At 33.1% G+C, this 27,535-nt stretch overlaps 3 protein-coding genes across 3 annotated transcripts in view; 2 read left to right on the plus strand and 1 right to left on the minus strand.

Annotated features, from left to right (window-relative positions):
- LOC130648079 (replication factor C subunit 1-like) overlaps positions 1–26,716 on the plus strand; it is a 29,871-nt gene extending 3,155 nt beyond the window's left edge. The window contains exons 3-28 of the mRNA XM_057454098.1: positions 7,543–7,624; positions 8,578–8,620; positions 8,703–8,782; positions 9,143–9,318; positions 13,081–13,191; positions 13,395–13,454; positions 13,672–13,728; positions 13,997–14,056; positions 17,422–17,502; positions 17,578–17,749; positions 18,393–18,619; positions 18,880–19,059; positions 19,373–19,709; positions 19,850–20,002; positions 20,311–20,411; positions 20,596–20,710; positions 21,112–21,197; positions 21,529–21,666; positions 22,699–22,794; positions 23,235–23,333; positions 23,595–23,746; positions 24,476–24,593; positions 24,953–25,098; positions 25,433–25,514; positions 25,740–25,880; positions 26,234–26,716. Of these exons, the coding sequence (XP_057310081.1) occupies positions 7,543–7,624; positions 8,578–8,620; positions 8,703–8,782; positions 9,143–9,318; positions 13,081–13,191; positions 13,395–13,454; positions 13,672–13,728; positions 13,997–14,056; positions 17,422–17,502; positions 17,578–17,749; positions 18,393–18,619; positions 18,880–19,059; positions 19,373–19,709; positions 19,850–20,002; positions 20,311–20,411; positions 20,596–20,710; positions 21,112–21,197; positions 21,529–21,666; positions 22,699–22,794; positions 23,235–23,333; positions 23,595–23,746; positions 24,476–24,593; positions 24,953–25,098; positions 25,433–25,514; positions 25,740–25,880; positions 26,234–26,524 (3,384 nt within the window). The 3' untranslated portion in view covers positions 26,525–26,716. The remainder of the gene's footprint in view (positions 1–7,542; positions 7,625–8,577; positions 8,621–8,702; positions 8,783–9,142; positions 9,319–13,080; positions 13,192–13,394; positions 13,455–13,671; positions 13,729–13,996; positions 14,057–17,421; positions 17,503–17,577; positions 17,750–18,392; positions 18,620–18,879; positions 19,060–19,372; positions 19,710–19,849; positions 20,003–20,310; positions 20,412–20,595; positions 20,711–21,111; positions 21,198–21,528; positions 21,667–22,698; positions 22,795–23,234; positions 23,334–23,594; positions 23,747–24,475; positions 24,594–24,952; positions 25,099–25,432; positions 25,515–25,739; positions 25,881–26,233) is intronic.
- The window catches only part of LOC130648081 (dual specificity tyrosine-phosphorylation-regulated kinase 4-like), a 70,047-nt gene that overhangs the window by 36,311 nt on the left and 6,201 nt on the right, over positions 1–27,535 (minus strand). The gene's annotated exons all lie outside the window — the stretch shown is intronic.
- Positions 9,333–13,071, plus strand: LOC130648084 (uncharacterized). Its single transcript, XM_057454104.1, has 2 exons — positions 9,333–10,398; positions 10,499–13,071. The coding sequence occupies exons 1-2, from the start codon at positions 10,213–10,215 to the stop codon at positions 10,667–10,669; spliced, it is 357 nt and encodes a 118-aa protein (XP_057310087.1). The 5' UTR covers positions 9,333–10,212; the 3' UTR covers positions 10,670–13,071.

Genomic DNA, 27,535 nt, shown 5'->3' on the forward strand with positions numbered 1-27,535 from the left:
AGTTATCTGGTCATTGAAAAGAATGGTTATACGTTAACACAACAAAGCTTTCTTGACTATAAATAACATAAGTCTAGCTACAAATTACACAGCTCTTGTCGCCATCTTGGTCTCTCCTTTCTGCCTTTCGTACGGCAGCCGACCTCGGATACATCAGTCATTGGAAAAAAGTTAAGAGGCCTGCAACGAAAAAACTAGTGTCATTTTGACAAAAAAAATTATGTTAATCAATTCACCTTTATAATATCTATGCATTGATAAAGTTTAGATGCACATCCCTTAACAGGGATACATATGAAATCATAATTTATGCAGCATAAATAAATCTGTAATTCTTTATATGTGAATATCTTACAAACAATAAAAGCTTTTTAAAAAAATTAAAAAGAATTGTTGTTAACCAACTAAGCTCTATAATATAAGTCCAACATCATTTCATACCTTGAATTCCCTTTAAGATTATTTTAGATGTTGTTTTTGTCCTCAGTGCTTATAAATTTATTTACTTCTATTAGCTCAACTTTTGTATTGGTCACTAAAGTCAAAAATCAATATATCATTTTTTTAATGCCTTTAATAAGATGTTTTCACTTTGGACAGTAAGGACAATGTAACAAAACATTGTAATATTTAATAATTATTAATATTTATTGTAATAGATTGTTAAACCCGCAATATGTGTATGACTAACTTCACAGTTCTCCTAATAACGCAACACCAAATAAACCCAATTGATTTATACACAACACGATATATACCACTATTCTAAACACAATGATTTCACCAGCAAGATTTGTTCAACACAAGTAAACCCCACCACCAATTGATTCTTATTAGTAATCGCCTAGAATGGAAGATCTCCCTCTATTTTCTTTTCTGCACGTTGTTCAGTTTATGCGGCTATGGGAGGAATTTATAGCGACTCCTACTCGCTTAGTATAGTGGTCCTGGGGAGAAATTGGCTTTTCACCAATGCCCTCTACTATACAAGTCTTGATCAAACAGTTGCTGAAGACTATTCTTTCTTGGGTCCTTAGTTGTGTGATGCCAAGTGCTAAGTGGTGTTTTAGCAATGAATTCTGAAAAATAAAACTCAAAAAAAAAACTTTATAATAAAACATTTTGAAAACACAACATTTGATTGGTCACTAATACTCATCATGACCATTTTGTAGCACATTCAGTAGAAGTGTACTATTTGCTACTTGCATCTGCTAACTGATGTTTGGTGGGAGTCCACTTCAATATAACTTCCTTTTGATTGATGCTCTGTCTGAGAGAAGCCATGTCAACTCTTAATCGCTTATCTTCTAAAGCTTTTATTGAATGTGCAGCTTCATACAAAGATTTGTTATCTGTGTAGCACAAGATACCTTCTAGATCTGTCTTCAAAATTTCCATTATTACATTTTTCACCCAGATACATTTTTCACCCAGATACATCAATACCATTAACAAGTGCTAAGGTTTCTGCTGCAAGTGTGCTACGCACAACACTCTTAATCTTTTTTGACTGCCATGTGATAGGTGTCATGGTGTTCTCAACACCTTTAAGAAAAACAAAAATTTCACTTTGAGAGCTTCCGTCATGTAGATTTCCAAATGAGGCGTCAGCGTACAAGATTAATTGTAATGGAGGTTTCAACTTCCAAAATTTTAGGCAAATATCAGGATCCAATTTCAACTTCTTTACCAATTTATTAGCTCTCATAACATCATGAACATTTTCACGGTTTAACTTTGTGCTTAACTGACAAACATCAAAAGAAATATCTGGCCTTGATTGAGAAGATACCCAATTTAATTGACCACAAATACATCAAAACCTAGATTGCTCTTCATGTGAGAGTTCTTGATGTTTGTTTTTGGTGCTTAGAATCTCAACCTGTTCAATGCTTGCCACATATTTGCTTTGGTCATACTCAATAGAACTATTGAATTGTTGTATGTTGACTCCAACATATTTAAAATTACTACAATTTTCTGACCCAACCCGAAATATTTTTCTAATGGATGCAATGACTTTTACTTGAAAATCTTATGATCCTCCCCAAAGAAAATCATCAACATGTATTACAATCAATCCTTGACAACAGTCATCTTGAACCCAATAAAATAAAGCCTCATCAAATAAAGACATTTTCATTCCCAAACCAATTAACTGTTCCTTTACTCGTAAATATCTAGCTCTTGAAGCATCAGCAAGGCCATATACTACTTTATTCAATTTCCAAAGAACCCCTATTACGTTTGCTTCCTTTGGGGGCTTTATAATTACTTCTCTATCAATCGGGTTACCTTGAAGAAATGCTGTTTTAATATCTAAGGTGTGGCATTCCCATTCGTTAGTTGCTAACATTGTGAGTACAATTCGCAGACTTTCTTTTGAAAACGTTGGGAGTCTTTAGTCAGATTTTGAAACTCCTCTTCTTCAAAACCTCTTATGACCAAACGAGCTTTGACAATTCTGTTGCCCTCTATATTTTTTGTTGTGATTACCCATCTTGTGGATATTGTAGATTGACTTCTGTCTTCAACAATGGAGAAAACATTGTTGTCTTGCCAGTTGGTTATTTCTTTAAATTTCGCATTCAAGACCTTGTCTTCAATAGTTGCTTTTATCGCTAAGAATACTTCTTCAGTGTCATTGGCTTCAACGACCGGTTGCCATTCACTCACACATCTTGAAATCTAACCAATTAATTTCACCTGTGTCTTCATTTTGCACATTTAAACAGCTGCCATATTGCCTGCCTTCTTTTCCTTTTCTACTCACCTTACCTGCTCTGCTGTGAAATAATTCTTTAATCCACTCACTGTCTGGAGTTAGCTTATAGATGATTCTGGTTTTTAACTTTGGTATTCCTTGAAATATAGAGGTATTGCCTTTTTTTTCATTGACTGTGGTTTCACTTTTTGATGTTTCATTAGATCTTTCCTCTATTGGTGTCCCATATCCTCAGTTACTGGTGCTTCTGTTACTGGTACTTCCGTAGTATTACTTTTAAGATCAAATTTGTCAAAAATTTCGTCTTCCCAACTGCATAGTTGTTACTTCTGGGCTCTTTTCAGAGTCTTGTGATGGTTTCTGTGAATGTACTACTTGATTTACCTTTTGCAACCGACAAATGTGGACTCTCACATAACTTCCACCATGCTTGACAAGTACTTGTTTATTTTCTTGTCCAATTACAGTGCCTGGTCCATGCAATTTTTCGCTGTCTTTTCTTTTATAAAAGACTTTATCTCAAGTTACATACTGCACATCATTGTAACACTGGTCACTATGGACGCAATGCTCTACGTATTCTTTCAGAATATTCTGCTGCTATGAATGCTCCTCGTGATACATGCATCACAGCAAGGTTATGGGCCACAGTCTTACTTGAAACTGTATCATTCATGGCTGGTAACTGATCAGTGAGGATGCAGGGATAGTCATAGTTTTTACCAAAAACAAGCTGGTTTGTGAAAATCCATTGTTGTTTGATAAAGAATTCTTGGCACTAATAGGCCAGAAAAGTGCTCGATTAGGTGTACATTTCGTATCCTCTATAATCTTCTCAGCATTTCCTTAATGATACCATTGTGTCGCTCACATAGCCCATTCGACCAAGGACTTTCGGCTGCTGTTGTGGAAAACTCTATGTTAAATTGCTCACACATTTCTTCATACACTTTATTGATAAATTCTCCTCCATTGTCAGCCAGAAACTTTCTTGGTTGACCAAATCTTGCTAACCAAATTTCAAAGATGTCTGTTATCACATCTTTATCTTTTGTTTTTGTTAACTTTGAAGATGAAAATCTTGTGAAAGTATCTATGATATGAATAAACCACAATGATTGTGAAAGTTGCACTAAATTTAAAGCCACACACTGATTGAATTCCGACGACATTGGTAAGCCAACAATAGGACGTGGTCTTGGTTTTCTATACTTAAGGCATACTTTACAAGAGTGTGAGACATTATCAATTAATTTCATGATTTCACTCTGGTCCTCTAAAAAAGGAATTTGATGCTTTAATAAGAGATTTTAATTTCTCAGCACTTAGATGACAGAACTGACGATGAAGTTTGCCGATCTTGTTTTTTTTTGGATTTTTCACTTGCGCATACAAAGGCAACTTGAGGAAGCAAATGGTCATAATTCTTTTCATCTAATTCTATTCTCTTGTTGTTTAAAGGTATGCAACTGTGACCTGTGGTGGTAAATTTTAAAGGATGGCATTCTCCAAACATTTTAACAGTATCGTTGCTAAAATCTAAAACTGCATCTGCTTTTCTCATAGATGTTTGACTTAAAAACAAAGTTATTTCATTGGGTACAACTTCTGTTTCTAGATTAACCTCTTTTGAACCAATGATTACAGGTAAGATTACTCGTTTTATGGAACAAACTGCTTCGCTCTCTCCAAATTTAAATCTTGTTCCACCTGGATACTCTTCTGGCAGTTTATCACTATCAATATTATCAATAAAACATTGGTACCAATTCTTACCACAGACTGTCTTGGTACAACCACAGTCTAAAACTGCACATGACAAAGTTTCACCTACAAGGGATTGCATATCACTTTCTTTAATTTTAGAAAAAAATGTAACTTTTGAACGACTCTCTTCCTTTTTCAAATCTTCAGACTCCTGATTCTCATAAGAATGGGGACAATTCACAGCCCAGTGATAAATGGACTGACAAATATTGCACTTTGAAATATTTCCAAATTCATCAGGCAGATTTATTACTCTGTTACTGGATCTGGTTTTCCTCCATCCATATCTTTGATTTGGTGCTGCAGCCCAACGCTGATATCCACCTCTTTTAGTGAAGTAATTCTGCTCCGTAGAATCTGCACTTGCTTGTAAAACAAGCTCTATCTTTACAGCATCATTTGACACAGATGAGGCCACAGTATCACCAAATATTTTCTTTAACTGTAATACCATTGAATCATAGCGTAATTCATTTATAGTTGCTCTAGCCAACTGATGCTGCTCTGGTGTAAGATTAGCGTTTTGTAAAACTCGGTATGCCAAAACTCCATCAGGAAGTTCCATACGGTGAACTTGGATTTTGTGATATAATTGTTCAAACTCTATAAGGTAATCATTCATGCTCATCTCAGAGGGTCGTTTAAATTTTTGAAAGGTTTCATAACCCAGGTACGCAGTTTGATTTTCATCCTTTAAGTAAATTTTGTCTACTCCTTTTTTAGCTTTTCCTTTCAAACCGATGAATATAGCTGGCCCTTGTTTTTCCGTCTTTAGTTCTGTGAGTGCTTGCCATATTTGAACGTCTTTTTTCCAGTCTTTGTAACTGGACTCGTTATTCAATGATGGTGGGGGTACCCAACTTTTCGACATTTCTCTATGATACTTTGCAATTTTATTCCTCTGCTACCATTTGTTAAACTCGCAATATGTGTATGACTAACCTGTAGGTTATCTTCACAGTTCTCCTAATAAGGCAACACCAAATAAACCCAATTGATTTATACACAACACAATATATACCACTATTCTAAACACAATGATTTCACCAGCAAGATTGGTTCAACACAAGTAAACCCCACCACCAATTGATTCTTATTAGTAATCGCCTAGAATGGGAGATTAACAGTTTTCACTTTAGGACAGTAAGGACAATGTAACAAAACATTGTAAAAATGCATTATCAACTTTAATAATTTCGATTTGCTGGTTTTAACAATAAGAATTAAATATTCATTGGAAGTAGTGTATTTTTATCACACATTTTATGCTGATATAATTATTTTTTGATTGGAAAAAGCCAACACTTCCCTGTTTTTCTAAAAAATTAGGTGAAAATAAAGCAATAATTTGCATCAAGAAAAAATACCTGCAGGGGCTATCGACGCCCAAAATAACTTTCTGCATCAGCTCCTATATTCATTGCCTCGATGTGTGAAAGTATCACCCTCATGGCGAGTTTGCTTGTACAGTGTGTTAAAGTTCCTTGTGTTGTCTTTCTTTTCCTGTCAAAACAAACTTTTGATTTACCAATATTTAATATATTTTACAGACCATAGCTAATTTTAGCGCCGAAAAGCATACTAAAAGAAAGGTTTCTTTTTTATAAGATAGCAATAAAAATTAGAAAATTCATCCTTAAAAAAGAAAACTGATACCTTTTTTTAGCTTAAACACCCTCCTCTGTTAAATGCCCCGTATTAAATGGATGTCCTGCTCTTTAAAATTAGAAAATTCAAATACCTCAGGTTTTATTCGTGGCATTAAGATATGCCACTTAAAATTTTACAAGGAATTGTTATGATATAATTTTTGTGTTGTGTGTTGATGCTACCGTATTTTCCGGTACATAACCTGCACATCGTATAACCTGCAGTTCAGCTTTTTTAGGAAGTCATAAGCAAGATGCTGTCAGATAGCCAGCACCTTCATATAACCCGCATAAAATTTCAATCGATGTGTTTTACTTACCCCCACCTTTGCATAACCCGCATCGTTTTAAGGAAAAATTTTAGCGTATTTTTACTTACCCTAATCATTTTATAAACATGTGTGTGTGTATTCTATGTCTTTTTTTTTCATGCTGGAGACAAGTGGGGGACGTTTAAACTTGTGAACCCCAAACACGAGAACCGAGTGTCTGAACTAGCCACTCTCTCAGTCTTAATTTCCTTGTCTCCGATTTCCGAAATAATAATGAATTTAAAATTAATTTGAACAAGTCGATCTTCTGCTAATGCCGACATTACTAAATCAGACAATGTTATTTTCTTTTTATTTGTAGACATTAGTTTCAACCTATAATAACTCTTGCTTCCTGTGATTAAACAAACAAACAAATGAAAAGAAACACGCTATCAGGTTATAAACCTAAAATAAAATCTAAAATTTAAAATCTAACCTAAAATTTTTTCCAGAATCTATTTAATCTATGGAATTTCCAAAGTCTAGTGTCTGCCAGACCTAGAATAGCTTTAGTGGCCTTGAAAATTTTAAATACCTGGTCCAACCCATGTTAGCATGATAATGATTACCCACCATTTTTTAGAAGAACATTACATACCGGATACATTACATACAATCAATATGAAAATGCTATTATAAACAGTAAAGTATATTTACAAACAAATTTGTTTTCCCATTGAGTTATCTTGAAAAAAGTAAAATGCATAATCTAAAAACCTTCAATAAATTATGTGAAAGAAAAACAAACTAGTAAAAACAATTAACACTTTATTCTATTTACTTTTAAAAGATGGAATAAGGATGAAAAAACTGGGGTTAGCTGCAGTTAGTAAATATATTATAAATTAAATATTTAAAAAATTGAGGAAAATTCCCAGAGGCTCTTACAAGCTAATTCATTAAAAAATTTTCACCTTAAAAAAAGATCCTTTTTTTGGATATTTTTAACTCAACTTTAGCGTTTGTTTTTTGTGTTGTTTGCCATTACATCAAAATAGTTCATCAAGTTGTTGCATACATCTCTGTTTGTACATTTTTATTGACATGTTAAAGTCTTCTTTCACATCTTTGTATTTACTTACAGAAACCAGCAAATGATTCGAAAGAAAAGGGAATTGGAGATAAAAACAAGAAAAGAAAGAACCAAAGATTAACTATCGAATCAGGTAATAATGTGGATAAAACTCAAGCTATGGGTGACTTTGCCTTCCATAACTACAATTTTACTTTCCTTGTAAAAACCCCAAACAATATCAAACCTTTCTTGTTTATGCCAACACAGCATTTTCTAACATAAATTTTGACACATTGAGTTTAATATTAGGGTCATATTTCGAAACCTTTTCTTCTCTGAAATCCATTAAATCCATTGTCACATGTGCTAGTCAGTGTAAAAAAGCTAAATTCACAAGATGAATTTGAAGTTAGAATGGTTGATGTACATCTGCCTCTGTAATATTTGTGCATCAATTCAATTTTCTGATTCGAAATTATGGAGGCTAAATTATTTATACATTTTTGGAGTGTTTACAATATGGAACAAGAAACTCTTGCACCATGCTTGAAAAGTTAGAGCACAAGATGCATTTTATTTTGCTGATACAGCTATCAGTTTTGGAACTTGGCAGAATACAGCTACAAATCATGGCTTCCCTATAGGTTATAATATGAAAATATGTAACTTAATTAGTTGTGCAAATTGATGAGTTTGATGCATGTGATGAAAACTAAAACAAATGTTAAAGCACCCTGGATTAAAATGTACCAATGTTTTGATTACATAATTGATGCAGTCAAGTCAACAAATTGTAAGCTGAATATTTCAGCAAAGTGGTTGAAAACGTTTGCTCCTACTGCACCTCCTCTTGACCTTGTGTTTGGAGAACTTTGAAAATATCAAGGAGCTGGTCTCACCACTTCCATGCCATTGAGCAACAGTGTAACAAATAAGGATTTCTTAAGTGGGACTGCTAAGGGTTTTTACATGCAGAAACAATCTGTGTCATCAAGTAGATTGTATATATAATTAGAAAATGACTCTGATGTGTGCATGGTGTTATCTTTTTCAACAAGTTCTTATTTTAAATCTTTGTGAATTTGCTTACTATAAAATATTTAGAATCTGATTCAGACCATGAGGAACCATTACCATCAAAGTTGAGGTAAAACTTTTACTTTTTTGTTTTATTTGTTGTCATGTTTGTGTGTATATAATTCCTAAAGACTTTTTTTTGTGTATAATAGAAAAAACAAAAATAGCAAAGATCAGGGAAAAGGTAGTAAGAAGACTCCTTTAAAGACTCCTTCAAAGAATCGTAGTAAAGGTATTAAAGACATTCAAGGGTCCATATTTTACTAATAATTGAAATTAAGATATTAGAAATATATATATTTATGTGGTTCTTGAAATAGTATGGATGTCTTAGAATTAGTTGTTAGCGTAGTTAATAACCACAAAGATGAAAATAATCTGTCCTGATGTTTCTAAATAATGAATAATGTGTCTTATTTTTAATTGGGTGCATCTGTGAAAGCAGAATTTTGTGAGGAAATGTGTTGATCATTTTGATGTTGTTTGGGCAAAAAATGATTTTTCTTTTTCAAAAAATTAGGCACAGCATTGTATTACATAAAGGAATCAAGTTATTATTATTAATTTTTTTATCATACTTATTTTTTTTTAGAAAATGATGATGATATTGTTGTCACATATCAAACTCCAGGAAAACACGGCACTAAAAAAGCATCTGCTAAAAAACAATCATCAGTTAAAAAATTAATAACACCTAAAAAAGAAGTGTTACAACCAACTACTGCTGAAGATTTCTTTTCCTCCACCACTTCAGTTAAAAGAAAAAAGGTAAAGAAGTCAACCCTTGTGCATGCTAATTTTTTTCTCTGCACATATACCTGTTTTCGATGTTTAAGGTTACTGTAAGGGGAAAAAATCACTTGATAAGTAGTGTCAGAAAAACTCTTATAATTTATCAATACTTGTATGTTTTATCTTATTTTTTTTGTTTTTGAATGCTTGATGAAAGACGTATTTGATGGTGTTATTTTTGTGAGACGTTGATTTTCCAAAAAGAAAATATAATTAAATAAACACACACCACTTTTTTTCACTGTACGTTTTAAAATGGCTTCTTTTTTCGAAAGCATGGTCGCAGGCTTCTCGTTTTTGCGCCATTACATTCAGCATAAATTAAAATCAAAAAGGTTCACAGATTTTTTTTCTAATAACGTTGTTATGAAATTATTTGTAATAATTTATAATTACTCAAAAACTGCATATTTTTTCTTTCTGTCGTCATAATTCACTTATAAGTAATTTATACTTAAAATCGGGAACCTTTTGTGCATAATTTATTCAGCTTTTCATTACCGAAAATTTCAGTGAGCCAATAGGAAGCTTTCGGAAAAAGAGACCACAAACCTAAAGGCATGTATGCCAAATTTTACTAATGAGATATTTGTTTTTAAAGATTTCTATAGGTGTTATGAAAATGTGTGAACTGAGTATGCAGAAAGATGATAGAATTGCGAACTTTTTGTTTATGCTGAATATTCGTGCGCGCGTTCAAAATTATTATTAGACAGAAGTCAGGGTTACAAGGCACAGCTTTATAAACATAGCGCAATTAAAAAATGCCCAAGACTAGTAGCACAAAAGAAAAAAATAATTGAGAAGAATAGGAATACGATTGCCGAAGAAGTTCTTAAAGAAATGGGTTTGTGAGGGTAAGTTGAAAATATGAAAATCATAATTTTCATCATGTGTTTTTTGTATTACACAATCACAATATTTTCATTTCCTAGATTCGATGATAATCTTTTCATTGAAAACGTGATGGAATCAGTAAAAGTATGCCAAAAACGTGGAAAAGTTAATACACAAATCCGTTATATGCACTATTGTATGTGGGCTTGTGAGTTAAAGGTTAGAATATTGATGCTGTCTAATTTTCAAAAATATGTATCAACTTAGTTACCATGTCCTTTTATAATTTGTTTGGAAATTTGTATTTTTTCTCTTGTAGGTAAAGGAAATCGGGCCTGAGGATGCCAATTGCAAATATCCACAGTCGATGTTAGCATTTATTCGAGATACTGCACCTGGAGACATAATCGGCGAAATTCGAGAGTATGCGTATGAAGTAACGTTGGAAACATTTTGTGATTGCTTAGGAATACCAAAACAACAATTATAAGAATATAGTATATACAAAAATACGCTACAAATGAAAAATGTCACAAATTGTTTATTATTTGTGCTGCTCCTCGTCCTCTATGCCCCTTTGATCCAGTACTACAGTACCGCTCGAATGTAACTTTGCATGTATGCGATAGTTATCATCTTTGCATGAGCTTTTGGTAGACTCAGAACTTTCTGTTGTTGTTGTTAACCTATTGTTAAACACATGAGCTATTTTTGCATGCTGAAAACAATAGAGTTCATGTCTTGTTCGCGAAATTTAATTAGCTCATGTTAACTGCGTGTGTCCCATTGTTGTATTTAATTGCTATAGTCATCAAGAGATCAACGAAAGAAAATAAAATTTAACAAAGATTTAAGTTTCGTTAGATCGCATTTTAAAAGTATAAGAACTTAAAACGGCGATAGAAAAGCTTCGTTAGATTGCATTTTAAAAGTTTAAGAATGCTTTTCAGATCGCATTTTAAAAGTTTAGGAACGAAAAACGGCGATTGAAATGCTTTTTAGATTGCATTTTAAATGTTTAAGAACGAAAAACGGTGATAGAAATGCTTTCTAGATCGCATTTTAAAAGTTAAGAACTTAAAACGGTGATAGAAAAGCTTCGTGAGATCGCATTTAAAAGTCTAAGAACGAAAAGCGGCGATAGAAAAGATTCGTTAGATCGTGTTTTAAAAGTTTAAAAACAAAAAAACGGCGATAAAAATGCTTCGTTAGATCTCATTTTTAAAGTTTAAGAACGAAAAAGGGAGATAGAAAAGCTTAGTTAGATTGTGTTATAAAATTTTAAGAACGAAAAACAGCGATAAAAATGCTTTTAACGTGTTATGTTCGTTCATTTTTCTAAAAAAATATATTTCAATAGCCTTCGTGATCTTTAAGAATAACAATAACATGCATGTTACATGTGACAACAAAAGGATTCATCAAATCTTATTGTTCTGACTCACGCATGACGATAACAATAGAAAGCAATTAAGTTCGTGTGTAAACAAAAGATATGTGAACGTTCTTCATGTAGACATGAGATCGTTACATGAGGTTGTAAAACTCGCGTACATGTAAAGTTACATTCAAGCGGTACTGTACGCCCTCTTGTTCTACAAGAGGGCGTACTCACTTGCAAGTATTTTCCACTATTGATGATACAATTCTTATCTTGGCTAACCATCCTCTGCTGCTCCATGAGCAATCGAATGAAGTTGGTAAATCTGTGACAGTTTGAGTTTCTGTGTCATTATTTATAATAGCTTTGACCCTTTTTGCTGCTTCTCTCATATTTTTCTGCATCAAATCGAATGCTTTCTCTTCTATATAATCCATGTGTTCTGAAAACGCAGGTCTACTGACAGGTTGCGATAGCCCAAGTACACTGCAAAATTCTTCTAAACCTTTCCGTCCTTTTCCTATGATTCTGCTCACAAGCACACTTTTTCTATTAATATCAAAAACCTTCTCCGATTTTTCTGTTGTGTAAAATCCGTGATGTGGGTGACGCAACTTTCATTTGAACAGTTGGAGCTTAGCTTTGTTGCTAATCCCACCATAAAATTAGATTTCTCCTCAACCTCAACTTTTGAAAAGCATTGTCTACAAGCAACTTGTTCCTTCACATATTCTGATAACAGTTTTATGTTCACTATTTAAGAACTACTTTCCATTTTATCTTCGTCATCATCGAAGTCATCGTCTGTATCAGAAAACGAACTTTACTCACTGCAATCATTTTCTCCCTATTTAAAGATTTTTTTCCGACTTGTTGATGATTTCATTAAAGGTGTATTTTCACCAACATCATCAAACCATGACCCTTTTTTTTACGTTTTCTTGAGGAACGGAAAGGATTACTTTTATAACTATATTTCGACATGATTCCAATTTAATATTAAGACTTCTGAAAGTATGGCACATAGCCGTATGAATGCACAGATTTTCATGTCGACTTGTTAGATAATTTTGTTTGTTATTTTTTAAAAACATGATTACGTTATTGTTAGGACAATTATCTACACCAGCTGACTTCGACTTTTTCGCCATCTCAGATTTCATATGCACACTCCTTAACTTTAATGATTTTTTTACGACAACGTTTACATATATTTATATATCGATGGTGAAAGTAAACTATCTAAAAAATATTATGCATACTTTTAAACGGGAGTTCCATATCATGCATAATGTTTATAAAAAATATGAACAACTCATTTTGCACATATTTTGTTGAAGGTGTGAAGAATATAACAACTCTGATAAGGCTTTTTCCAGAAAAAAGTGATGTTCCAAAAATTTTTATAGAATATAAAATATGTCATTCGAAAGAGAACTTTTTTTTCTATATGTCATAAATTTTTTGCAAAAAACCTAAAAAAAAATTAGTTTTCTTTACAGTAACCTTAATACTTTTAGCCAGAAGATGATTCATCTGATTCCATAGAAAAGAGTGAAGACAAATCTAAAAAACCTGTCACTGAAATTGATATTAAGGATGATAACATGGATGATCCACCATCTAAAAAGGTTACTTATCACTCTTTATGCATACCTCCACCATAACATGTTAGAAGATAAGTGGAAGTGTTTGTTACGGTCAAAGAATTCATCATAAATACACATGCCTCTTTAGCCTTTTCTATTGTTGATATCTAATTTGGTTCTTTATACCCTGTACACTTTTTACCCTGTACACATTCATAACTTGTCCCATTATGGGCTGTTTTTAGGTAAAGAAAGATGCAAAGATACAGTCTATTCAGAAAGCATGTAGGACTTCACCACGAAAGGTAAGGTAACTAAACGCGTTTATTTTGACAATCTCCTTTGCTGTAGATGCTGTAATTCATTGTTAAAGCATGCCATTAAAATAAGCACCCATGTTTGAAAACAAAGTGTTAATGAGTTTGACCCTGATTTTGGCCTTGTAATTCTTTAAAAATCTATTTAGGTTTAGCCCACTTTGGATTTCCTACTTTATTCTCTAAATTAAATGTGTTTTTTTAGAAAACAAAAGCTGTTGAACAGAGTCCTGTAAAGGGGACTGCAAAATCTCCACAGAAGGTTTGTTTAATAAAGTTACCTTTTTGACTAAGTTAGCAAGTCACTGCTTGATCTGGAAATATAATTTAAGCTTGTATACCAATGTTTATGTAAAAGATTCAAGCTCTTCTTGGACTGCCTAGAAAATTTCTAAGTTTACATCCAGGTCTTTTAATGAAAAATTGCTTTGCTCAGTCTCCCACAAAATTTTTAGCATCAAAAAGGAACTCAATGACATGGACTATCCTCTATAAACATTAATTTGTTTTATTTTTTTGTCTGTTTTTAGGTAAAGAAAGATGTAAAGATGCAATCTGTTCAGAAACCTACTAGGACTTCACAACAAAAGGTGAATAAACAACAAATATCAGCATTTACTGCTCATTTCATATTTGTTGCAGCTACTGCAACATGTTGGCATCACTATTTGCCAAAAAATATCCAAATGAACTTGAAAGGTTGAAATCAAGTCACTTTTCTTCATTCTCTATATCTTTGTTGAAAATTAAAACTAATTGAATTTCCGCGCCCGAAGGCGTAGGAAATTCTTTAAAACCGTCGTTTTTTTCTTTCGGAGCATTTTTTGAGAAAAAATCGACCCTGGGATTTCACGTTGGTCGGTCAAAGATGTAAACTTCGTACCCAAGCTCCTTAACTACTGGGAAGTCTAGTATTGACGCTTCAGGCCAAAATTGGTATTTGTTTTCCACAAAATTTGGCACAGTTAACAAAAAAAGTATGCTGAACATAATGGTGACATAATAATTTTGATTTTTGTCACCTAAATGTCATTTTAGGCCAAAATTGGTCCAAAAATTAGAACTACTTTATTTTCAACAAAACTTGGAATAGCTAACAAATAAAGTATGCTGAACATGATGGTGACATCAAAATTTTGATTTCTTCTTACCTAAATGTCATGTCAGGCCAAAATTGGTCCAAAAATTAAAACTACTTTATTTTTAACAAAATTTGGTACAGTAAACAAATAAAGTATGCTGAACATGATGGTGACATCAAAATTTTGATTTCTTGTTACCTAAATGTCATTTTAGGCCAAAATTGGTCCAAAAATTAAAACTACTTTATTTTTGACAAATTTTGGCACAATTAACAAAAAAAGTATGCTGAACATAATGGTGACATCAAAATTTTGATTTTTGTCACCTAAATGCCATTTTAGGCCAAAATTGGTCCAAAAATTAAAACCACTTCATTTTTGGCTAAATCTAACACAGTTAACAAATAAAGTATGCTGAAAATGATGATGGTACAAAAGTTTGATTTTTTGTTACCTAAATGTCATTTCAGGTCAAAATTTATCCAAAAATTAAAACTGCTTTATTTTCGACAAAAATTGACACAGTTAATAAAAAAGTATGCTGAAAATGATGGTCACATCAAAATTTTGATTTTTTGTCAACTAATGCCATTTAAGACCATAAACGTTTCAATCGCAAGACTTTCAACCATGAATGATAGGCTGTATTTTTTGTTAGCAATTTCTTTTAAAATGTGAGTTTACTATGACACGTTTCGTTTTTTTTGCGTTTGTTGTAAGATATAATGTCACTGGTGTGCTTTATCTTCAGAGGTTCATGCACCAAACCCCTTCGAATGTTTGGCACAATAACACAACGAATTAGCAGGTTTTCATCAAATATTTTAGTAGCGCGCGGAAATTCTTAGAGCCCCCAGGGCTTCTTGTTTAAATAGGTCCTGAAAAGGAACAAGAAAATGACTTTAATGTGTATGATTTTTTGATACAACCTATTTATATAAAAAAAAAATTTTGCCCTTAGTCAGAACTTCAAAGTATTTGTAGTATTTGTGATAGATAGCTTTTGTTAAAATGTTTGGAGCCACAGAGCAGATATCTCATAACTCAAAGTTAACTATTCAGTAATTTTTGTATAGCAAGTTCTTAGACAAATGTTTGCGATTTTAAACTGATTAATAATTATAACTTTGTTCTAATAGTGTTATGATGCTCATACTTCAAGGGATAATTCCCTTATTTAGTAACATTTCTCGATTACGTTTTAACAGAGTGATGATGTTACCACACTTTGGAATTTTGTTGAAAAACATTTGACTACAAAACAATAACTTTTTGATTTAAAAGTTAAAGACATCCCAATAATGAGAGTTTATGCTGGTTTTTAAAGTATGCAAAAATCTGAGATCAGGAATTACTCTTAAATTTTCTGTGTTAAGTTTATTTACAACTGTTTTTTTATCAGAGAAGTAATATTCCCATTGTCACCATATATAATGAGCACAAAAAGATTGTAAAAATGCCAGATCAGCAACAACACAAATTTTCCATAAAAACATCCTTGCAAATTCTAAAGTTGTGTTACAAACAAAAATAAAAACAACCAGCCTAGGTTTAAATTTTACCGGGTCTTATGAAAGAAGAGTATTTGGCTAAAAAAATTGTTTGAGTCTATCAAAAATAATTCATACAATGTTGTCAATTTGCTTAACAAACCATCAAAGTAGACACCAGCAAAAGTGTAATTTTTAACCAGAATTAAATTACCATAAACAAACCTTAACTTACAAATTACAATCAAATAATGATGTATCAACGTTGACCTTCAAATGTATGTTTAATACATTTGAAGGTCTAACGTCGTCCTAAAGTTTGATGGTTGCCATAAAAAACTGTTGTAATGGGTTTTAGAATCTTGCTTGAAGACATCCTCCTTAGCAACGTTAGAAAGGTTTTTATATTCAACATTTTGTAAATACTGTAAATGTAAATTTTATGCCGTTATATTTTTACAGTAAATATACTTAAGCATTATAGCATATTATTAACACCACTAGTCCATAAAGTCCATGGGAAAATCCACTGAGGCAGGATAAAAATAAAAAAGAAGCATTATTTGAATTTTATGACGTCAGCAACCCATCCACCAAAAAAATAGTTCAGAAGCTTGTTTTCACGTTGCCTCTCTATTGTGTAGATCTTAAAACGCTGATCAAGAAAATGTATAGGACCATGTATCTTTGACAAGCGGTTGCAGAGATATTGGGGTTTGAAGTTTTTTAATGACGTCATCAACCCGTTCATTCCGAAACGGATTTTGGGACCCAGGTTTGGGAAACTTACCGAAATTGTCACGTCGTAACGTCAGAAGATTTTACATATTAGACATTTTTCGGCAACATCAAAGGAAAACGAAGACATCCACTTTGCCTGTCACAGACACACGGGACTGGCGTATTATTATAAACATTATTTTGCAAAAAAATGCTGCAAAGGGTTTAAGGGGGTTTACTGAATTACTGAATTTAGGAAATTTTAGGTGGGGTTTGTGGTGTTTCTTCTTCCTGTTACTCAGTTTATCCAAGACCCATCAAAGATTGAAATTTCGAGGAATTTTCTGTTCAAGAAGATCTCACAAATCAATTTTGAAAAATAACTGCGTAGTACGTAACAAATATTATTGCCTATCTGAATAGCAAAATTGTAATAAAAATCACAGTTTGATAGACAGCTTTTTGTAAACTTTATTCGCGAGGTTGTTTGCGTATATCATACGTCTTGTTAAACTTGACTTTTCTTTTAAAACAAAAATGTATCATATATTTGGTTCTGGCTACTTCATAACATGTCTCTTTTTTACAGTTCTGTTGTTCTCTTTGTAGGCATGTTAGAGTTTCAGCTTTAAATGACAAAACTATTTTAATTTCCTTTCCTAGAAAGCATCTGTTTTATCCAATAATGATAATAATGATGACAATGATGAAATTATTGAGCCAACACCACCACCTTCGAAAAAGGTGAGATCCGAGGCAGATATATTTTTACACTTCGCTTTTTTGACTAGTAGCAAAAAAAATTTTTTTGCTATTTAGGCTAATGCATCAAAGACTTCTAGTTTAGCCAGCAAACTTTCAACCAAGGTTAGAACAACAGAATCCAAAACAGACCAAGTTGACCCTGTGGAATCTAAAATGAAAGACTCGGTACAGAAGTACCTGAAGCAAGCAAAAGATGTTGACAAGGAGAAAGCAAAAAATCAACCTGGTGAGTAAAAGTTTCAGTTAAACTTAGAATGTAACTTATAGGTAAAAATTTTTGCATAGGGAAATTTTTGCATAGGGAAATTTTTGAAACATATTTTATCCTAGGAGGCCTAAAAGTTTTTTGTAGAAAAAATCTAATTTTTGCAACTTTACCTGGACAAATTGTTACACTGATAGGAAATCATCTGATCGTGAAATCAAGTATTTATTTTTAAAAGAAAAACAAACGGGTAAATTTTATGGATTTTCGGAGAAAGATCTTATCAGGAAATCCAATGAACTTATGTTGTATATTTTGAGACAAGTCATCTTATTAATGTGGCATTATATTAAAAAATTAGTGCACAGTAAACCTGTAAACTGTATTTTTTTTTAAATCAAACTCACTTATTAGTTTTGTATTCTACTGCTTGAAACCTTACGTCAAGTCTGACGAGTTCCATTATCACCATTAAAGTCACTATTCCAATACAGTTTAAATGCTTTACTGCCACCCCATTAAAGTCATCAAGTCTAATAACTTACAGACGAAGTGGGTAAAGAGTTAACCAAATTGAGCAAAAAAGGGTGACAGGTCCACCAATTAGATTTATGCGCCTCAAAAACATCAAATTTACTACTTATTGACTCTAGTGTTTTTCTAGATACGAATAAAACACCACAGCGAGAAAAATCTTCACCGAAACCAGTTTCTCCAAGTGCAGCAACACCATTGACTGCTGCTTCTTTACACTCGCATACACCTGATGGCAACAAGACACCAAATACTCCACACACAGATGAAACGCCTGTGGCGAAGAAAAAAACAAATTATCGGGCTTACATAAATAGAGAGGGTCCATCAGCATTAGGGTCGAAAGAAATGCCTGTGGTATGCAGAGATGCTTTGATTTTGATTTTAAATTCTATTAAATTGTAGCTCTCAATTTGTAGCCCTTTTGATGAAAGAACTAGTAGTGTTTCAAGTTTATAGGTTATTGCCTTTTCTAAATTTAAAATAAAACTTCTTCTTTTATAAATACTCTTACAACTAACATCATCATTTCGAATTAAATTAAAATGATTAAACTCCAAGCAAAAAAGCAGTTTTATTCAACTTTTTTATAAAGGTCGAAGTCTTGTTTTGTATAGGGTGCTGAGGATTGCTTGCAAGGATTAACTTTTGTACTTACTGGTGTTCTTGATGCATTTGAACGTGATGATATTGTTGATTGTGTCAAACGTTATGGTGGTAAAGTCACCACGTCGGTCAGTGGCAAAACCAGTTTTGTTATTGTCGGAAAAGATCCTGGTCAGTCGAAAATGGAAAAGGTATGGTTGTGAAACTCTGATTTTTTTATTTTTATGTTATTCCCACTAAAATCGAAAAGGAGTCTAAAGTCTGGGTTATGACATAAACTCCTGAGATTTCAAAGTAATTTGTGTCCTGATTTTCTACATAATGAGACTGCTTCAACAAAACAAATTTCTTACTTTTTGTATTCTTGATTAAAGTGCGTGTTTTAAATCATTTTTTTAAATTTAGTAGAAAAGCAGTCCTTATGTTTTCTAACGTTCTAATAACGACCTTTGGAAAAACAGTACATGAAACTTTCTAATGCTTACTAAACAATGTATTTTTAAGGCGTTAAAACATAAAACCCATCAACTGAGTGAAGACGAATTTCTGGAACTGGTGCGCACAAGACCTGGCAAGAAATGGACTTCACCTAACATTGAACCGAATAAGACAACGTCGAAGAAATTGAATATGCAAGGCCTCACACCCGAAAGTCCAATGACAATAGATGGTAGTCAGTCAAGCAATAATTCAGAAAGTATCTCGGAATTTAGCCAATCTCAAAAGAGTCAAAACACCCCGAAGAGTTTTGTTTCGGTGCATTCACAAAAGAGTGCACTATCATCACCTGCATCTCAAAACACACAATCACCTGTGGTGTCGAGTCCGAATTTGTCACAAGGTAGGAGTTTTCTTACAGCTTTGTAAGTAACATGGAAAAGTGTTTTCAGACTTTGTTAGCTAGTTTTAAATTAGAACCCTGTGATCCTTATAAACATTTTGCATAGTTCAGAAAAAATAAAAATATAAAAATATATTTAGGTGTCCCGTCGTTGTTATGGGTTGATAAATATAAACCAAAAGCAATGAAGAATATTGTTGGCCAGCAAGGTGACAAAAGCAATGCTAATAAGTTGAGAAAATGGCTGTTGCGTTGGCAAGACAACAATGCACCAGGAAAAAAGACGAAATCAAGTATTCTTATTTTAGTATATGTTTGATTTATTGAATTTTATTTCATTGTTCATAAAGATGAAAAAAATTAGGAATTTCGATGGTGAAATACGTTTTATTGGTAAGAAAGCTAGTTGGTTTTCATATAAGATTTTGTTTTGGTAGCGTTTTATTTCATTGACGTTGAAAATGTTTTCGTACCCTAATGCAGTGACTTCCAATTTTGCTGTCTTGACAGTCTGTGATATACCTTGCAGTTTTATAGGTCTACATTTGTTTTTGTTTTTTCAATTTGTTTTCTATTTGTTAAACTGATTTTTTTGTTCCAGATTTTTATGCGGGCAAAGATGATGGTTCGATATTTAGGGCAGCTTTATTATCAGGCCCGCCTGGTGTGGGCAAAACCACGAGTGCTACTTTAGTTTGCCAGGTAAATTGCAAAAAAATATTGTATGGTGTTCACGTACATCTATTGAAGGGAGATTTTACTAACATTCAACCTAGAAAAGGTTTTTTTAAGCAAAATATAAATAAACAAAAAAATGCAAAGTCTGGGGTACTAACTAGGCATTCACTTTCTGCTTTTTTAACACAGTGATATTCTTCTTTCTTAGGACGCTGGCTTTTCTTTCATTGAGATGAATGCAAGTGACACACGTGGAAAGAAAGCGCTTGAAACTGTCATCAAAGAATCTCTTTCAAATGTGACAGTTAACGGAATGCTGCAAGGTGAGTGAAACTTTCTTTTCCTCTCTTTTCTCTCCGTTATGGCATCAATACACGAGCCAAATCTGCCATGAAATACAAGCATTGCCATAATTGTCGGTTCCTAGGTTTCAGAATCACCTTGTCTTTGTACCATGTTATAATAGTTTTCTTTTTGGGCGGTTTTCCTTTATTGTATGATTTTGATGGAAGGGCTAGCTCCTGTGAAAAGGGTATAGTTCTTGTGAGGGAGTAAAATAATATAATTATATAATTATTTTCAAGTTTTATGTCTTTTGAACATGATGTTAATGTAGAAATGTGGTGGTTGTGTCATACCTTTTGCAAACCAGAACATTTTGAAAGTTTAATTTTTTAAAGTGAACACTCAACTTTTTTACTTTGAATATTTTTTCAATTTCCAGGTTCAAACAATGGTGGAAAGAATCATGTATTAATTATGGACGAAGTTGACGGTATGGCTGGTAATGAAGACAGGGGTGGAATGCAGGTTAATGAGAAAATATTTTGTTCGCTATTTTGTTTTTCTTCTTTTTCTTCTTTTTTTTAAAAGCAAAGTTCTAAAAAACACATTTGCAGCGATTCTTATCGGTTAACAGAAAGTAAAATATCAAAGAGTCTTTTGTCTTTCCCTATTTTTTTCGATACCGATTTCTGGATGCTAAATATCTTTTTGGGTGAATTTTTGAAAAGATTTTCGAATTTTCCGCAAATTTTGACATTTAGTATTTTTTTTATTTTTGATTCAACAATGACAGGATGATGAGTTTCCATTTTGTGAAGAAGTAAGAAAACTAATTTTATTCAATCTGATTATTTAGGAACTTATTCAGTTGATCAAGAAGACAAGAATTCCTATCATTTGTATGTGCAACGATCGAAACCATCCTAAAGTTCGCAGTCTTGCCAATCACTGTTTTGATCTTCGCTTCTATAAACCACGTGTTGAACAGATTAAGGTAATTCAGTTTGTCATCAATTGGAATTGGGTAGCAGTGTTTGTCACATAGGAATGTCTTATAAGATAATATAGCACTACGAAGCGGCTGTTTTTTCTGTATTTAAATGTTGTACGCGAATGGTTGTTTGGCTGGTTTGATGAACATGATACAACAGTAAACTAATTGAATTTCCGCGCCCGAAGGCGTAGGAAATTCTTTGAAACCGTCGTTTTTTTCTTTTGGAGCATTTTTTGAGAAAAAATCGACTCTGGGATTTCACATTCCTCTGTTTTTTTGTCACCTAAATGCCATTTTCGGCCAAAATTGTTCCAAAAATTAAGACCACTTTATTTTCGGCCAAATTTGGCACAGTTAACAAAGAAAGTATGCTGAACATGATGGTGTCATTAAAATTTTGATTTTTTGCCACCTTAAATGTCATTTTAGGTCAAAATTGGTCCAAAAATTAAAACTACTTCATTTTCAACAAAAATTGGCACAGTTAATAAAAAAAGTATGCCGATCATGATGGGGGCATCAAAATTTTGATTTTTTGTCAACTAAATGCTGTTTAAGACCATAAACGTTTTAATCACAAGACTTTCAACTATGAATGATAGGCTATTTTATTTTATTTTAAATTGTGAGTTCATTATGACTCGCTTCGCTTTGTTTGCGTTTGTTGTAAGATATAATGTCATTTGCGTGCTTTATCTTCAGAGCTTCATCCACCAAACTTCTTCGAATGTTTGGCACGATAACACAACGAATTAGCAGGTTGCCATCAAATATTTTGGTAGCGAGCGGATGTTCTTAGAGCCTCCAGGGCTTCTTGTTACTGATATTTGAATGGACCTTAGATATATAATTATATAATGAATAACGATAAAATAAGCTAAACAATAAACAAACGAGAATATACCTTAGTTGGTTTTTAACTGACATTGGAGTGAAATAAAGTTGTGCACCGAAAGCATTTCGCACCCCTTTATAAAGCATAAGAAATGATATTTCCATCCCTTGACTACCTTTTATTTCTGGTTCGTTTAGGGATTTGCACTCAGCATAGCCAGCAGAGAAGGTTTAAAGATACCTCCACAAGCCATGGAGCAGATTGTGGTGGGTGCTAACCAAGACATACGACAGGTTGGAATACTCTTCTTGCAGATTTGTTTTTTTTTAAAGTAGGGACAGTTAGCACTCGAAACTAGGCTTGGACGCACTTAATAAATAGTAAAAAAATTATATACTCATGGTAATCGCAATTTACTGTGTGTTTCCTTGTCTGTAAAACAGATGACGTTAGGAAATATCTCTTTGATATTGTATCTCAAAATAGTTACTTCATCTTCTCCAAAACTACTAACCTGCTTTCTAATGTCTCGTCTTTAACTTTTTCATTTCGATCGATAAGAGAAGTTACCCTAGTTCTCTTGGCTTATATTTTTTAGGTAAAAGAACGTAGATAGCAAAAGGTTTTTCGTGAAGTAGCCGTATAATAAAGAACAGAAGACAGCATTATTTTGAACCATGTCATTCTATCAGTAAAGTAAAGCGCACTCTTTACATACGTTGTATTTGTTTAGGTTGTACATAACCTTCAGATGTGGACAGCCACAAGCAACAAACTGTCCTACGATGATGCAAAGGCTGAAGCTAACAATGCAAAGAAGAATATTAAAATGGTAAACGTTGAGTTCTAACTAGCATATTTTGGTGGATGTAATATTTATTAGGGCTCTTCCGCGTATTCATTTTCTGCTAAGAGTGGTTTACCTCGATTGAAAAACTCCGAGCATGACGGGAGTGTAGTAAAATTGGATCAGTCAATACTTGCCATGCCGTATACTTACCATCCAACTTTTTTTACTTTGTTTTATTAAATATTAAATATCTTTGACACTACTCCACCTGCCATTTTGCGTAAACATGCTTGTTTACAACAGGGGCCATTTGATGTAATCAAGACGTTATTCACGCATAGTGAAGCATCGAAGATGTCGATAAATCAAAAGTCGGATTTGTTTTTCATGGATTATTCTTTCATTCCGCTTTTTATGCAAGAAAATTATCTGGGTGTCAATCCGAGCGAAGGAAGGTTTGTCTTTACAAATCATTGATAGGTGGTTGTTGTGTAATTGAAACCTGTGCTAAGCGACTGCTTTTGTCTGCAATGCAAGTAATTGTTGTTGTTTTTTTTTGAAGCCTGATTTCTTAACTTTGAATTGTCTTGTAGGACTGACATTCACTTTTAAAGAATGTCTTAAACAATTTTAAAACACAAATGGGTTTTTGCCACCTCGAGCAGACTGTCCTAGGAAGTTAAGTCCGTGGAAAATCCACTTAGAATAGTAATTTGTTTAAATTTCGCGGCTGAAGCCATCCTCATACCTGGAATTTAGCCTCTACCCGAATAAGGTAGCAAAATTTGCCGTTTGTAATAATGATTTGCGACAAAAGAACAGATTTTTAGGTTTTGTGGCAACCTCGTCAAGTTAAATCTATTAGGCCACTATGTTTTCAATATTTGTATGGCATGCAGTGACAGAAATTGAACCATTCCACAATTAGCCCTTACGTTAGTGGTAAATTTTGACTAAGAAAGTGAATAATCAGAGTATGGTAAGTTGTTTCGAGAACAAAGTCTTTTGAATGAGAATCTAACAACGATATTTTGGTGAAAAGAAATGAACCACATGGAACACAATTGCGAATTTCAACAAAGTTGTATTAAACTATAATGTAAAGGCCCAATCTAAGATCTCGGTGAAAAATTACTCCTATCGACACAAGAAATATATTAAAAAAAAAAATTTCTGCTATTTAGAGGTGACATGCAGAAAATATTGGATGCTGTAAGCGACACGGCTGATGCAATCGCAGACGGCTGTCTTGTCGAGAATCTGATCAGAACCCGGCAGCAATGGAGCTTGCTACCTCTACAGGTAGAGCTGGAGATTTTTTTATTGTAACTTCAAACATGTTGCGAAAGTTGTCAAAATTTGATAACCGTTGTGTTATCAATTAATTTTTTTCTAAAGTTCATAATCTTTTTAATTAGGTTGCTTTGTTTAGCCACGTACCTAAAATCTTTTCATAAATCTACCGAAATTCGTGTCCATTTTACATACTTTTTGTCACTGTTTTGTTTGGTATAAAATCACTTCAATTAACTTATAAAATGCCTGTCTGACTTTGGAAATATGAACGTGAGTGCATTTTGGAAGGTTTGTGATATCACAATATCAATGAAAGGCCGATTTCTGCTGCTCATGTAAAACTTGTTTTAAATATATTTATACAGGGTTTGTTTTCTACTGTTTTACCTTCCATGAAAATGTCTGGACATTTGGGACAACGCATCGAGTTTCCTCAGTGGCTTGGTAAAAACTCCAGTCGTACTAAACACGATCGAATCTTACAAGAGTTGAAAACACATATGGCTTTGAGGTATTTATTTCGGCTTATTTATGTCTTCTGTATTTTTTAAAAGTTTTTGTGTAGTCACCTCGTATTATTCTAACCTGGCCTACTTGTTTGTTAAAACTTTCGGGTTTGAAGTTAAAATGTACCGTAAACTTTACTTATGGGTAGACGATAACGAAATTAGAAACGTGATCAAGAATGTTTTAGGTGACTTTAAATTATGAATTATCGTAAGCGGTTATAATTATCGTGTCCACAGTGAGTGATAAGTGTGTGATACGTTTTCTTTTTTACCCTCTTGGTTTATAAAGCAGTTTTCATAGTAATCAATTTTTTAAATGCTTTGTTTCCTTTTTAGCTGTAACTGCATGAAAACAGATATAAACATGGATTATATATCGACTTTAAAAAACCGCTTGAAACAACCATTGCTAGAAAAAGTAAGCTTTGTGTTCGTTGTGCTTCGCTTCCTTTTTTGCGGCGATTTTTGGTTAATTTAGGAATGAGCGTGCACCGTTTATTTCAGCGCGTGGCATTTTCTCAGGTTACGAAAAGCAATGAACAGAAATAAACCCTGGTTCAAGTAATTTCATCCTGCAAAAATTAAGTGCTTGACCAAACCGCATTTTATCGCTCTACTATTTCATATTTTCTCTGGTACTTAGGATGCTGACGCCAATGCGGCAGCTAAGGAAGTCATTGATCTTATGGATCAGTATAATTTAACAAGAGAAGACTGGGATTCCGTTATGGAAATCGGAAAATGGGGTAAGGAATCGGATGATACGGCAAAGATTCCAACCAAGGTAAGATTGAGTTGCATTGCTTTTATTATTTTAGTTTGTTTCTCTGAAATATGGTTTACGACAACGAGTATATAGAAGTTTGTTATATCAACAGTTTCTTAGATATTGTGTTTTTATATGTCCATTTTTTAACAAATTGTCTTTGCCATCTGAAAAAATTAATTTCCAGGAAAAAGTCATTATTCAAACTATTTTAGGCAAAATTAGGAATTATGGGACTACTCATGCGCATAAATTTCTTACACAACTAATTCGTTCCTTTGGCATTGAAGATGAATTTTTGGATATTTTTTTCCACTGACTCTCACGACTTTTTAAATGTTCGTTGACAACAAATGTATTTTTTTGGTTAGGTAAAATCAGCGTTTACACGTTTGTATAACAAAGACGTTCACAAGACACCTTACGCTGTGCACCAAGCTGCCAAAAAAACAAAAATTGCTTCAACTGACGGTGTTCTACTTGGAGAAGACGACGACCAAGCAGATGTTGACGATGAAGAAGATAATGGTGATGATGATGACATCAGCAAAGACGCCATGATTAAAATGAAGAAAGAACCGGTTGCCGGTTTTTCGGCGAAGGGGAAGGGCAAAAAGCAAGCCCGTAAAAGTAAACCAACGAAAGGGAAAAGTAAGAAGTGATAGTTGATATCGTGTTGTGAATTTAAACGGAACAAGGTTTGGTGACTGGCCTTTAATCGCAAGAGTTGGGATTATCTGTATCAAGAAAGAGAAGAACTAAATTGCTATAGATACCTATGAGAGAATCCTGAAAACATAAAAAATAGAATCGTCTGTATATTTTCTTGCAGTTAGAATAAATTTATATGAAAATGTAGTTTTGGTTCACCCAGAAGTATTTCAATGTTTGGAAAGGAATGATTTTCAATTTTTTAAGAATTTTAATTTAGTGCATTTTGTATGGATTTATTTTTTTCTAATCAGCAATTTTTAGGAAATAAACGAGGATTAATTCTTGCGAAAAGAAAAAATACAGCAAAAGTAGTATGGCCCAAAGATAAAGTATATCTTTGAAAGTAATTGGAATATACCGCGCACATATTAAAAATCCGGCAAACGCGTTTTGTGCAATGATCAGACCAGCGCATTTTGCTCGTTGGTTTAATTTTTTTTTTTCGAAAGTATTATGACAAAGAAATATTTCAGCAAGACTCATTCTGGATGAAAACATGACCAAGATAAGATAAAAATTCTAGATATATCTATATGTTTGAGTCTGTAAATTACATACATGCCGGAAAAATAGCCATTTTTGTTTTTCGCCGCCATCAGCTCGACTTCCGTGTAAGTCACTAAAGTCGAAAACTAACAGTCGTTCCGTAGCCCATTTAACGAAAGTTGACTTTTAATAATTGCTTTGGTCAAAAAAGCGAGTCACATGATTATAAATATATACAAGAAAGGAAAAGATTCTTTTTAAACTACCTCGCACTTCCCTGTCTTCGCTGCATGCAAAGTTACCAAAACAAAGCTCTATATATTTTCCATTATCCCCTTTCTACCCCCGTGCGGAAGTTTAGGTATGAAAAATAATTCAATCTATTAGAAACGAGGTAAACACAAATTTTTGTTTAAATAAGTGTATAAGAGGCGAGTGACTTTGTACTGGTACTTTTTAACATATGTTTGTGC

Source organism: Hydractinia symbiolongicarpus, chromosome 6 (assembly GCF_029227915.1).
Source record: "Hydractinia symbiolongicarpus strain clone_291-10 chromosome 6, HSymV2.1, whole genome shotgun sequence".
Classification (NCBI taxonomy): Eukaryota; Metazoa; Cnidaria; class Hydrozoa; order Anthoathecata; family Hydractiniidae; genus Hydractinia; species Hydractinia symbiolongicarpus.